Raw genomic sequence first — 12,414 nt, forward strand, 5'->3', positions numbered from 1 at the left:
GAAAAAGACGAAATTGCCCTTCTTCCTACAGAATAATGGGAAAAGTTTAATATACCAGTTAGCTCTGTTAGCGGTGCATTACGTACATTGTGACCAAATAGCAGCGATTGGTTAAATTAAAAAAGAACCCGTATACCATCGAGCGAACAAATTCAGGTCAGACGGTTTCCACGAAGTGAAACTGGCCGATGAATCAGGCTACTCATCGTGTCCAGCTCCAGGCAAATGAGGCTCATGATTCTAGCAGGTTAAGGGGTGACAGTTTTCCAATGTAAAGACAACTGGAGCCAGAGTTGCTGGAGCTAAAAGCACCCCCATGAAGACCTCCTATTTGGAACATGGCAACTAGTATGTTAGCTATGTCCATTTATATATATAGTCTGTGGGTATAATATTGTCATAAAGGACCCTATACAATCAAATTAGAGGTTGAGGTCACACATACAATTTTTAGTTAGCCTAATGATAAACCAATTAAACAACAAAATCTGAACATGTTAAACACTAATTTAAGAGCAAATTATAGAGTTATATAATTGATATAGCACTACTAGTAGAGTTTAATGTACGTACCAGGAGTAACCCAGCAGCTCATGTTTTTTCTGTTCTTTTGTTTATGGTTTTACTTAAAGTATCTCTTTGAACAATTTATATAATCAGAGCAAAGATGGTGGGTTTTGCCTATACATTTATTCATTTATTCCATACATTTGATTCAGAGTTCTTTTATCACAAGTGAATCAGTACCTACGTTGGTTACTTTCACTATTCAGTACATTTCCTACATCTAACGCTACAAAGTCACATTCAAATGAACCTTTCCTGAATAGAATAAACTTGAAGTGTATCAGAACACGTCTAACACCTCTATACATGGACCACTACGGAGTCTACCTGCAGGATTACACAGACATCAGGCCACATGGCAATACAAAAGAAAGCACTACTACTACTACTACTACTACTACTACTACTACTACTACTACTCCTACATACTCCTACTACTACTACTACTACTACATACTACTACTACTCCTACTCCATACTACTACTACTACTACTACTACTACTACATACTACAACTACTACTACTACCACTACTACCACTACTACATACTCCTACTCCTACTACTACATACTCCTACTACTACATACTCCTACTCCTATTCCTATTCCTATTCCTACTACTACATACTCCTACTCCTACTACAACATACTACATACTTACACTACTACTACAACTACTACAACTACAACTACTACAACTACAACAACTACAACTACTACAACTACTACACTACTACTACAACTACTACACTACTACCAAAAAGACCATGCCTAAAGAGTTGTTTTTATTATCATGATGGTTTTGGAATCAGTATTGAGTGTCGAGTCTATTCTTTAGTATTAGAATAGAGTTTGAAAATGTTTGTATCGTAGTCACTACTAGGGGTGTAAGAAAAAAATTGATTCTGTGATATATTGTGATACTTCATTGCACAATTCTCGAATCGATTCAAAATGAATTTGAAACGCTTTTTAAAAATAATTCATTACATTCACTGTTCTGATGATTTAACATTTTTAAATATACTTGATGAAGTTGATTGTATTATTAGAGGCAATTATTGATAAATCGCAATATTGTGATATATTGAATTGTGTATCATCAGACTCAAGGCCATGCACACCCCTAGTCACTACTTCAAGTTTTCGTCGCACCACTTAGCATAGGCTAGACTACATAAGAGTAGTTAATGCTGTCTACAGCTTTCACCAGACAAAAACTGCATCAAGCTCAAACTTAAAGAACTAGCTTGACAAAACGCTCCTTTTTACTCAATTGGATGAAGGCTGGCATTATCTGCTACCCATTGTGAACCCAGCTCCTTTCCAACATCTCAGCAGGCCTACAAGTCACACAGCCAGTTCTAAGCAACAATTTTCCCTAAGCCAAAAAAAAAAAAAAAAAAAAGAAAAAATCTTTCATTTTGTCAATCCAAAGCGATTCAAAAATGCGACTGTTGCGTGCTTTCAACAGACTGTATTGAGAATGTCCAATAGAGGAACTTAGTGGTTTTGTGGAGCGGGGCCAAGTGAGACGTGTTGGAGTGATTTCCCTCCCTCTCGTTGTATTGAGGCTATCCAGAGACAGATGCCACAGCAGATAGGGAGAAGTGGTCGGCGCAGTCAGCACTAAGCTCCTCAAACTTCTACAGAAATAATGAAGCCGTCTGTCACCATCCGAAGGACCAACTTCTCTGAGCCTTCAATAGCACCATTTGTAACATGTTCTCAGCCAATTTCTATTTTATGTTTTTTCTCAAACAGAAATAAATCCATAACCATTATAGTGAATTCTAATTAAAAATCTGTTTTAAGTTAATGCAGAAAGGAGATGGAAAGTTGCAAGTTGGTTGAGGCTTAATACATAGTTGCTTGACCTATGAAAGGTTATTGTATCACCTAATTCAATTACCTAATAAATATGCAAAAATGTTCAATAGTTAAAAGTACCAAATGCATTATTTCTATGTTCAAAGATTGTTCATTCTTTTGTTAACCATTTGATGTTGGATGCAACTTAATATCTTGCAGGAAACTAGGGTTGACTGAAGACAGGCCCTGTGCATTGACTAATTGACTAGAAAGAGGCTGGCAAAAGCTCTCCAAATTATTAGGATCTCAGGGAAAAGCAGCTTTAAAGAGAAGTACTAGTAAATATTTTAAGTGAAGAAGCAGACTGAACTGTCCAGTTACTCAGTATTTTCTCATTTCTGCTGCTAATTCACACAATACTTTCTTGTTTCTGCTGCAATGCGTAGAAATGTTAATACAATAATTGGTTAACTATTACAAAATGTGACGAACAAAGAGTCCATTTTCAACTAAAGGATGAATCCAATATATGTTATTCTATATATGGATTACTATATATCTATACCGTACAGGCAATGCATAATGTCAATGTAATGTTCTGTTCCTGCATGTCAAACAATAGTAAAAGTATACAGTAATACTAGAAAAGTTCAAATACTTGCACTGTCTGGTGTCCACTCCATTTACTTCCACAATAGACTTTAAAGTGTAGCCCTGTGAGGTCTGACAATCTTAAACTTCCACTGAACTATGATTATGACTCATAACTCTTTCAAAACAACTTTAGACGGTTGCCTAAGGTGAGAAAGACTGACACATTTTACACAAGTTTTCAGTCACAAAGTTTCAGACATACCTTCACGTCAACATGAGCCATCAGAACAGCGAAGTTGGTGAGATGTGTGCACGAGCAGGTGGTGTGTGTCCGATTGGTCCCCAGTAATCTGCAGTCCTGCGTAGACCAGTATCCAGTCATAGTTTTCTTAGAGTAACTCCAGAAAGAACAGTTGGGGTTGAAGTTCTCCTCTGATTGCTGTAAAGATGACAGACAAGGAAAAAAAAAGAGAAACAATATTAAAGTAAACTGGGATAATGAACAATTTGAACCATTTCCAAATATAGGATAAACTAATGTATATAAAAATAGACTGGTTGGACAAATTCGCAACAAAATAAATATATTTACAGGTTTACTATGTAACTTTTCAGGTTAAGAGTTCACCACCTGCTTGTCTCCATGGAAATATTTGCTTGGAATGCTCCCCAGTATGGCATTAAATTTGTCAGTCTCTAGAAACAAGCAGGTGACGACAACAGACCAAGCTAAAAACAAGTGAGTTCATATTAAGAAATTCCTGGAAATACAATGGTATTTCCATGAATACAAGCAGGTGGAGGACTCTCTGACTAGAAAAGTTACAAAGTCCACCTTTAATGCCATGTGCTGTCAAGTACAAGAGTACTTTTCAAACAAATGTAAATTATGCAGAAATGATACCACAGCTTGTGTTTTACCCTTGTATCTGAGGTGTGTATAGGGGTGTGGAGATCTAAACAAGAGGTGTGCTGTGCCTGAATATCAGGTGGAGTGGAGCAGACTGAGGGCGTGGTGTGGCACGATCAGTAAATTGCCAGAATAGTCAAAATAAATATCAAACTAGTCCACTGAAAAACAACATGTAACATGCTCAAAGCTTCTTTTATTTGGAAATATATAAGGATGAAAAATGCTTAACATTCCTAACATGTTCGTGTGCTGTGCAGGACGATCGCTTGCCGTCCGGATACCCTCCCACAGCATAACACAGCCCCGCGCCCACTTCCTGTAACAACTTAGTATTGTTCTATAGTTTGGTTTGATCTGGATCTGTAGAAAAGCTTCTCATTCACATGAGACCGTTTACAGTTCTGTCCTAAAGTGTGTTTTCTTACGCTGTCTGCGGCCCTAATGCTGGATTTCCTCACATCCTCGTGCCCTTTCTGTCATCAGCTCCATTAATTTTTTTTGACTAAATGGGTCTCTGGAGCTGTTTTATTGTAGCCATATATAATTTTTCCCCACACCCCGCTTTGCAGTGCTAAGATTGGAGGCAAAATCTTGACTGGGTCTCCATTATTTAGCAATAGACTGTTGTGATAGTATTAGTAGTAGTAGTAGCATCTGTTAGTACAAATGGTAATTAGGGCTTTTTGTAGTTTTCCATTTTATAAGTACGTATTTTAATTACATATTTATGTCATAATACAGTTTATTTGACCATTTGAACTAAACAAAACTTGATGACTTCCAACAGACAAACTAACTCAATGTCAGCAAAGTCATTACATTCTACACATGACTCCAGTTCTGTATGCATGCTCGCAGGTGGCTTCATTTATGCAGCCCGAGCCACCCCATGCTACTTTTCAAACACTTTGGTGACCTTGGTCTTTAACTTCCACTGTTTGACAATGGCCTGCCTTAGCTTTAATGTGCGCTACCTCTGTCTCCTCCCCGCTAGTTCTCTCGCCATTTTTATTTAAGGCACCCGCACACAACGGACCCAGCGCGGTGACACATAACTGCTGATAAATAGATACATCAAACGCCATTCCTCTCGAGCCCAATTACTTTGTGGCTTGAAAAACAAAAAGGGAGGTACTAGTCGCTATCTTCTTTTGCCTTTGTAGCTCCCATCATCCCAAGGTTAAGAGCCCCCCCTCCTTACTATAAACAATAAAAGAGCTGCAGTAGCCTCCGTTTTACACTTTGTGCAAGGTAATTAGTCTAATAGGGTTCATCCTCTGGAAATGTAAATTTGTTGTTACGACTTTTGCTTTGCATTAAAGTATCCATATTATGCCGTTTTCTATTCTATGTTATACTGTTTTCTCATCAAAAATATACCTGGAGTTTTGTTCACACATGTTTAACACACAAACCTTGCGAGTTTTTCTCTCAAATAGAAAACACTTTGTTCCAACTTGTGATGTTGTGTGGTAATACAGGAAGTGCTCCACTGTGTTTTAAACTCTATACACTTTCTCCAGAATCATTTGGATCATTTCAGCCCTAGAATTGCCAATCTCTACTGAACAAAAAATAAAAAGTAGCTCTTAACTGGAAAACGATGGTTTCATGACATCACAAGGTGGAATGGAGCATTTTGAGGTTGGAGACTAATAATAAAGGATTACTCAATCGTGTGTGAAACAAAACACAACTCCAGGTATGTTTTTGATAAGATAACAGCGCTGTAACCACATCAAAAACTCCACTCACAACAAGAATGCATGTTTTTCAAAGTACTTTTCTAGAATAAAAACTCCTGTAACTGAATAAATGCAGGATAATGCCATAGTTTGGAACATTGAGGTACCAGTCGCCATCTTCTTTTGCCCTTGCAGCTCACATCATCCCAAGGTTAAGAGCGCCCGCCTTTGCAATAAACAGTAAAAGAGCTGCAGTTGCCTCTGTTTCACACTTTGTGCAAGGTAATTAGTCTAATAAGGTTCATCTTCTGTGAATGTAAATTTGCAGCTGAGTGGGTTCACCCTTCACACGACAAACGTACTGTAAAAAATGCCACGGTGAGGAGATGGGATGACCCCAGTAACATTAATGGCTTTAATTGGGACCATTAAGAGGCGAGGCGGGGAAGTGTAACAATAACTTTGGGACTGCGTCATCTTCGGCCGAGGGACAATGATCCAAAACCAAATGGTTAAATAGAAAAGATTAAACAGAGGCTGGGAAAAAGACCTTTACAGTGAAAGAGAATTTGTGAGAGAGAAATGTCATTTAAAAAAAAAGTGTTTTCTGAAAAGGAAAATAATTATATTTTTGGTTCTTTTTAAAAATTATTTGTAATACTTCTATTCACAATTTAGTTTTTTGTGTATGCGAGTTTAGTGCAATTTGAATATATAATAAATATAATAAATATACTTAATAACAAATTTTCCACTTAATTTAAAACTTTTGTATGAATTTACACAAGGCTATTTCACGTGGATACTTCCCCTCAGTAATGACAGAGATAGTAGAGATAATAGAGATATTACAAAACAAAACATCTGCCACCTCTTTGTGGGTTTCAGCTTCCTGTTATCTGCAGTTTTCATTTTGGGGGGGACTTTTTCCCATTCAAAAAATCTTGTAAATTATTAATTGCTATGGCAACCATCCTAATTCTGCATCATTCCCATGGATAGACAACAAGAGACATACTAAAATGCTGTGTTGTCATTTCTCCTTATGTGAACTTAAACTAAAATCAAAATGAGTCTCCTTCAGTATATTAAACAACATCCCGTAACTGCGCTGCATAAAATACCCCTTTTAAATTGTCTTGAATGGCTGTCATTTTGAGACATTTCATTTTCCTCCCTCTCTACATATTAAACCTGCATTTAATCCAAATATTATGCTCGTGGTTTCAAGGAATAATAGGCATTATGCTCCAATAAAACTCAAATTAAACGGATATATTCCTTCAGTATCCATAAACCAGACTCGCCTGCAGCTACCATGCTGGGAGCTCAGAGATCCTTTAATTAGAGTTTCTTTTAAGACCACCTCTGATTGGTTATTGCTTTACCAGAGAGAGGAGACTTTAATTTGCTGCAGCGAATGCACCAAAATGTCAATTTCACATCCAATATAGTTTAAAGGTCCTATATTATGAAAAATTAACACTTGTGAGCTTTAAGTTAAAATGTTGTTCCCTCCTAAAAACATACCTGGATATGTGTTTTGTTTCATTCACACATGTCTGAGTAATCCTTTATTAGTAGTAAATTATTAGTGTGTTCAGATAGTTTTCTGTTTGAGAATAGAACATAATATGCAGAATTTGGGTGTTAAACATGTAAACGAAACAAAACACAACTCCAGGTATGTTTTTTATGAGGAAACAACATTATTGTTATTCATCAGCTGGTTTCACTTCGTAGAAACCGTCTGACCTCGCGTGTTAGAATCTGTTCGCTTGACTGTAGGTGGGTGCTTTTTATCATTTAACCAACTGCTGCTAAAGGGGCTAACTAGTATATTAAGCTTTTCTCAAATCCCATAGGAAGAAGGGCAATAAAGTCTTTCCCCTTGATAAAATTCACCAAACATTCTCTTTGTTCCGGCTTTAAATCCTCAATCTCGGGAATCACTGACAACACTGAATGTATGGCTCTTTGCTGATTGGCTGGTGCCCAAACTTGCACTTCCGGGGGTTCTTGCAAACAGTCTAATGTATTCTTATTCCTGACCTTGTTGCTGAAGAGAAATGAAATTGAGCGAAAGCACTAGGTGGTGCCAGCCTGGCTACAACATTGTACCATCAGAAAATAATGTAATATGGACCCTTTAACTGAAGCTTGACTTGTACTGTAAATTGCACTGTAAATTGCACAGTGAATTATGATGCTCTGGACATTATAAAGACATTCTCTTTGTATATTTGATATTATGAACTATAACATCAACCTGCCCAGGGACTACAGGTGGAAATTAACACTGGCGCTATAACCTGGCACAATGCATCTCTCCTGTTAAGGTTAATGTATATTGTGCACTGTCCCTGTCTCATTAAATAAATAAACTAAAAAAAAACTAAACTAAACTAAAAATATTATGATTAAAAGTACAGTATGAAACATTTCCAGCAGACGGTACGCCACCTGTTTGTCTCCGTAGAGATGTTATTGCTTTGCTTAAAATGTTCCACAATACAGTACTGAACTCAATTTTCTCCATGGAGACAAACATGTAATGCCAAGTTACAGGTAAGATTTGTGGAGAAGCGACCCCGCTCACAGTGGCTGCCAGATTTTAGCTTTATAAGGCTATTAAAATTGCACGTATTTAAATAAATAAATCAGATTAGAATCAGATTGTGGTGTTCATATAAGCCCCTGAGAATTAATGTTCAAGGTGTATTTGAGGAATAAAAACAAAATGGATACTATCGGAGTCTCAACAAACTGCTTTGAATGTTGTAGCAGTAATATAAAACAGCCACGATAAAAATGATAATATCTAACCAGAATCACAATTTACACTTAAGAAAAGGTGACTCACTGTAATAACTGCGCTGCCCTTGCCCCTTTGACATTTCCCCGCAGTTTAATTTTGACACTTATGAGCTACCGTCCTTTTTACCCCCTGTATATCCCTGCGAGCTCTATTTCTGTCTCTTCCTCCCAGGTTGCTTGTACTCCAGAGACCACACAGCAATTCTCCAGCGGTTTGGCCAGCGTCAATGATAATCGCTGAGGGCAAGACTCACACAAGAAACAAGGAGGTCTAGTGAAGTATATGAGAAAAAAAGAAAAAGACCCTTTGGTGTATGTAAACAGCACGGCTAGAGGGGCACTGAGGTGTAATACATTGAGCATAATTGAAAATCCTATAAATAATAAAAATGTATTGGATATGGACAATAGCACAGTTTAAATCAGCAAGGCTTTGTTACAGTGCACAACAGTAAAGTACCCTAAAGTACCCTGAATCTGCAGTATGTGCAATAATGTATGTATCTAGTCACTGGCGACCAAGTAACTGGGCAATAAATGTGGCCTATCATTGCCACATATAATTGCACTTGTTGATTGCACTTTTGAGAATAATGGCCTTAATTCTCAAACAGTGGCTGATATTTTGTGTGACCCATGTTGCTTGATTTGAACACTATCGTACAAAGATAGAACTAAAGTTTAACTATACAAGGTTGCAATAAATTCAAATGAGATAATTTGGGGAAAATCATCAGGCCCTACATATCTGCCCAAAAATATCATCAGAAGTCATCAGCAGTGGTGGAGTTAGCAATTTTGGGGCCCCAGGCGAACTTGAGTTTGGGGCCCTCACTATAATGCACTGTTATATTTTGTCGGTTTTTCCTCATTGTTCTTGAGACTTTGTTCTATTTATTTGAATTATGGTGGACTGGAAACTTGTCTTATTAGTTAGGTCGCCTACTAGTAAACTACTCTCATTTAATGTCATATTGAGAAAAAATCAAATTGCTCTGAGGCCTCGACCATTAGTGGCACTGAGAACAACTGTTTGGGGGTCCCTTCAGATTTGGGGGCCCTAGGCAGCCGCCAACTTTTGCCTAATGGTAGCACCACCTCTGGTCATCAGCCATTGATTTCTCTGTATTCTAAACAAAACCCATATCGGTCACCCTCTAGCAGATAAGATAGCAACAGTATGTTAAGATATTTACCTATTATTTTACCTAATAGCTTTGTGGATGTTAAAGCTAGAAGTAAAAATGGTTAAATGTTAGAAAATGTATCAGATTGCTACCTAATAAGATACTTGGATACCTGGCACAGTCAAAATTTTCTTACCAATGCCCAATATTTTCCTACAGGGAAGACCTAGTAAAAAAGTAAAAAGTAGTATAATAGCATAGTACAGTGCTGTTTATTTATCATATACTGATTTATTTATCCTTCCACTTGTTGCTTTTATGACTGCCACTAAGTAAAAAAATTACTTAGATATATTCCTGTAAATGCGTAATGGGTTGTACCTGTAGATGTCTGATGGTGAAAATAACTGGATCGGAGAGGTACACTTTGTTGGAGTCCTTGTTGATGGCTGCTGTGATGACTGGAGAGTTGACGATGACTGAGTAGTTGGTAGCCATTGCGTCGTTGCCCAGCTTCATGCTAGCGTTCTCCGTTGACAAGTAGCCTCCTATGTGTTTGTACAAGACAAAGGCGATGCGGATCTCACCTGCAAAACAAACAAACTTGTGCTAAGTCAAAACTCATCAAGCGCCCGATATGTTCAATGAAACTCAATAGTCTATCTTACCATAATACATCCAGTACTACTAATAATTGCACTATTTGAAAATGTTTTAATATAGTGAACGAGGATGCATATACAGTTTAAATATGTATATAATCGACATTTTGTAATTTCCATCAAAGGTGCATTGTGTAACTTTTCTAGTGGTTTGTCAAATTCTTTTCTCAGTGGGGATGTTATTGCTTTGTCTGGAAAGTTCCACAGTAAACCATTAAATCTTTCTATCTTCACGGAGACCAAACCAGACCAAGTTACAGGTCAGATCTGTGGAGAGAGTGAGTTTTGATCCGTAATCCCACTGTAATTTAATAAATGTAAGGTAGAGCTGTTTAATATCATACTGTGGAACATTCCAGGCAAAGGAATGGCATTTCCATAGAAACAAGCAGCTGATATATGAAAAAAAAAAAAAAAAAAAGGTGTGAGTGCACCTTTAACTATCAATATGAAAACAAGAATGAGCCAAGAAAAAGTTCTTGTTGTACTCCATTGCTTCCAATTACATAAAAGCATAATACAGGCTGCAAAATAAGTAAAAGATATTTTTCTTGCTAAACTTACCAAACCTTGAAATCTGTTTGACTTTTTTTTAAATCATCGTTTTTCCTTTTAACCAGAACCAGTCGATGTCAAGGCTGCCAAGACACTCATAAAGCTTAAATAAACAACCATTTGAATTTCACCGGCAAATGCAGATATCAGTCCTGCGCTGTATCTGACAAAGGGCCGGGCTTTTCTTGTGAATTATTTCTTTTTCTCTTCACATTCACACAGTTCTAACCTCCTGCCGTCTCACTTTTGAGCACACATATAAAAGAAAGTTCCCTCCCACTGCGACCGAGATCACTCACTCAGATGAAAAGAAAACAATCGCGGTGCTACAGTAGTGGATGACGGTGGAAATATCTCCTGGCCCTGTATAATGACCGGCCTGGGCTCGGCTGGACACGGAGTTAGTCATCCAGCGGAGAGGCACTGGGCGCTGCGGGAGTTCATTCTGATTTGCATGAGCTAGTAATAAAGTGTAAAAATGGCCTTCTGAATATAGCCATGTATTGTGTCTTAACTGCCTCGTTTACAGTTAGGACAACAGCACATGAATATATTTCTCTGGACGCTTTTGTGTTCATTGACTGAAGAAAAGATCAAAGTGCTATTTTATGCAGTTTTATACCAACCAAGGTTTTATACTGTAGGTAATGAGAGGCTATAAATATGGTAATATAGGGGGATTCATGCCTAAAAACCACTGTTATTTTGAGAAAGAAAGCGTGAAGTAAACTGAATGGTATATCATAGTAGGTAAATATGAACATGTCTTGAATATGAGATGGTGGAAAGAGGAGCGCAATTGACACAATACAGAGCTTGGAATCGAACGTCAAAAAACTTGCAAAATGTCCAAAGCATGATAAAAAAGTACTCAAAAGGTCAAGGGTCAATATTGCTATACAGTACTGGTATTATATATGTATTTATCACTATATAGTATCATAATACTTGGAAATGAATTTAGTGAGTTTTGTTGATTTGATCATTTTAGCAATTAGCTAAAATCTACACTGGCTTGATAATAGCCTTGCTGAAAATAATATGTGTGACAATCCCAATTTCCCAAACCCAATCCCAATAATAACAGATTGTTGCAAATGAATTCTAAAGCTTTAAAACAGTGGTTCAATGGTCAAATATGTCACCATGTTCAAGAAAATATATATATATTTTTTTATATTGAGGGGTTGTTGGTTTAACTCTTTAACTCTTGACTTTGAATTGTATTGTATGTACTGTATGCAGTGTGCTGGTGTTATGTACTGTGCTTTTGTGTGATTGTTGCTGTACTTCTCTCCGTCCTGTATAGGAGTGCGCAAAAATATCGAAATATCAATATATCGTATCGTTTCATGTGATCATACAATATCAATATCAATGGATGCTGTATCAATATATTGTATTTTTTGGTATATTTTAATAAATTATTTTGTTACAGCGGTACAGTTTTGTTGCTTGTTTATTTGACATTTGTACTGTTTTGATGATTAAAATGTTTGTGTTTCATATTAACTTTGCACTAGAAGTAGTTTAACAGCCATGATTTATGATATGTTTTTTACTGAACCGTATTGAATCAGTTTGAATCATATTGAATCGAAAGTGCGCTGTATCGAGATATATATCGTATCGTGGTGTATGTATCGTATGTATGTATTGAATCGGCAACTTCTTCATCAACC

The 12,414-nt window shown here is 37.0% G+C and overlaps 1 protein-coding gene across 1 annotated transcript in view; it reads right to left on the reverse strand.

The window, feature by feature from the left end:
- Positions 1-12,414, reverse strand: part of LOC110159331 (adhesion G protein-coupled receptor L3-like) — a 400,279-nt gene that overhangs the window by 65,837 nt on the left and 322,028 nt on the right. The window contains exons 13-14 of the mRNA XM_055156115.1: positions 9,897-10,102; positions 3,236-3,412 (exon numbers count right to left, since the gene is read on the reverse strand). Coding sequence (XP_055012090.1) covers positions 3,236-3,412; positions 9,897-10,102 — 383 coding nt within the window. The remainder of the gene's footprint in view (positions 1-3,235; positions 3,413-9,896; positions 10,103-12,414) is intronic.

This window comes from Boleophthalmus pectinirostris, unplaced genomic scaffold (assembly GCF_026225935.1).
Source record: "Boleophthalmus pectinirostris isolate CB_2022bp ecotype Guang Dong unplaced genomic scaffold, ASM2622593v1 HiC_scaffold_20, whole genome shotgun sequence".
Classification (NCBI taxonomy): domain Eukaryota; kingdom Metazoa; phylum Chordata; class Actinopteri; order Gobiiformes; family Gobiidae; genus Boleophthalmus; species Boleophthalmus pectinirostris.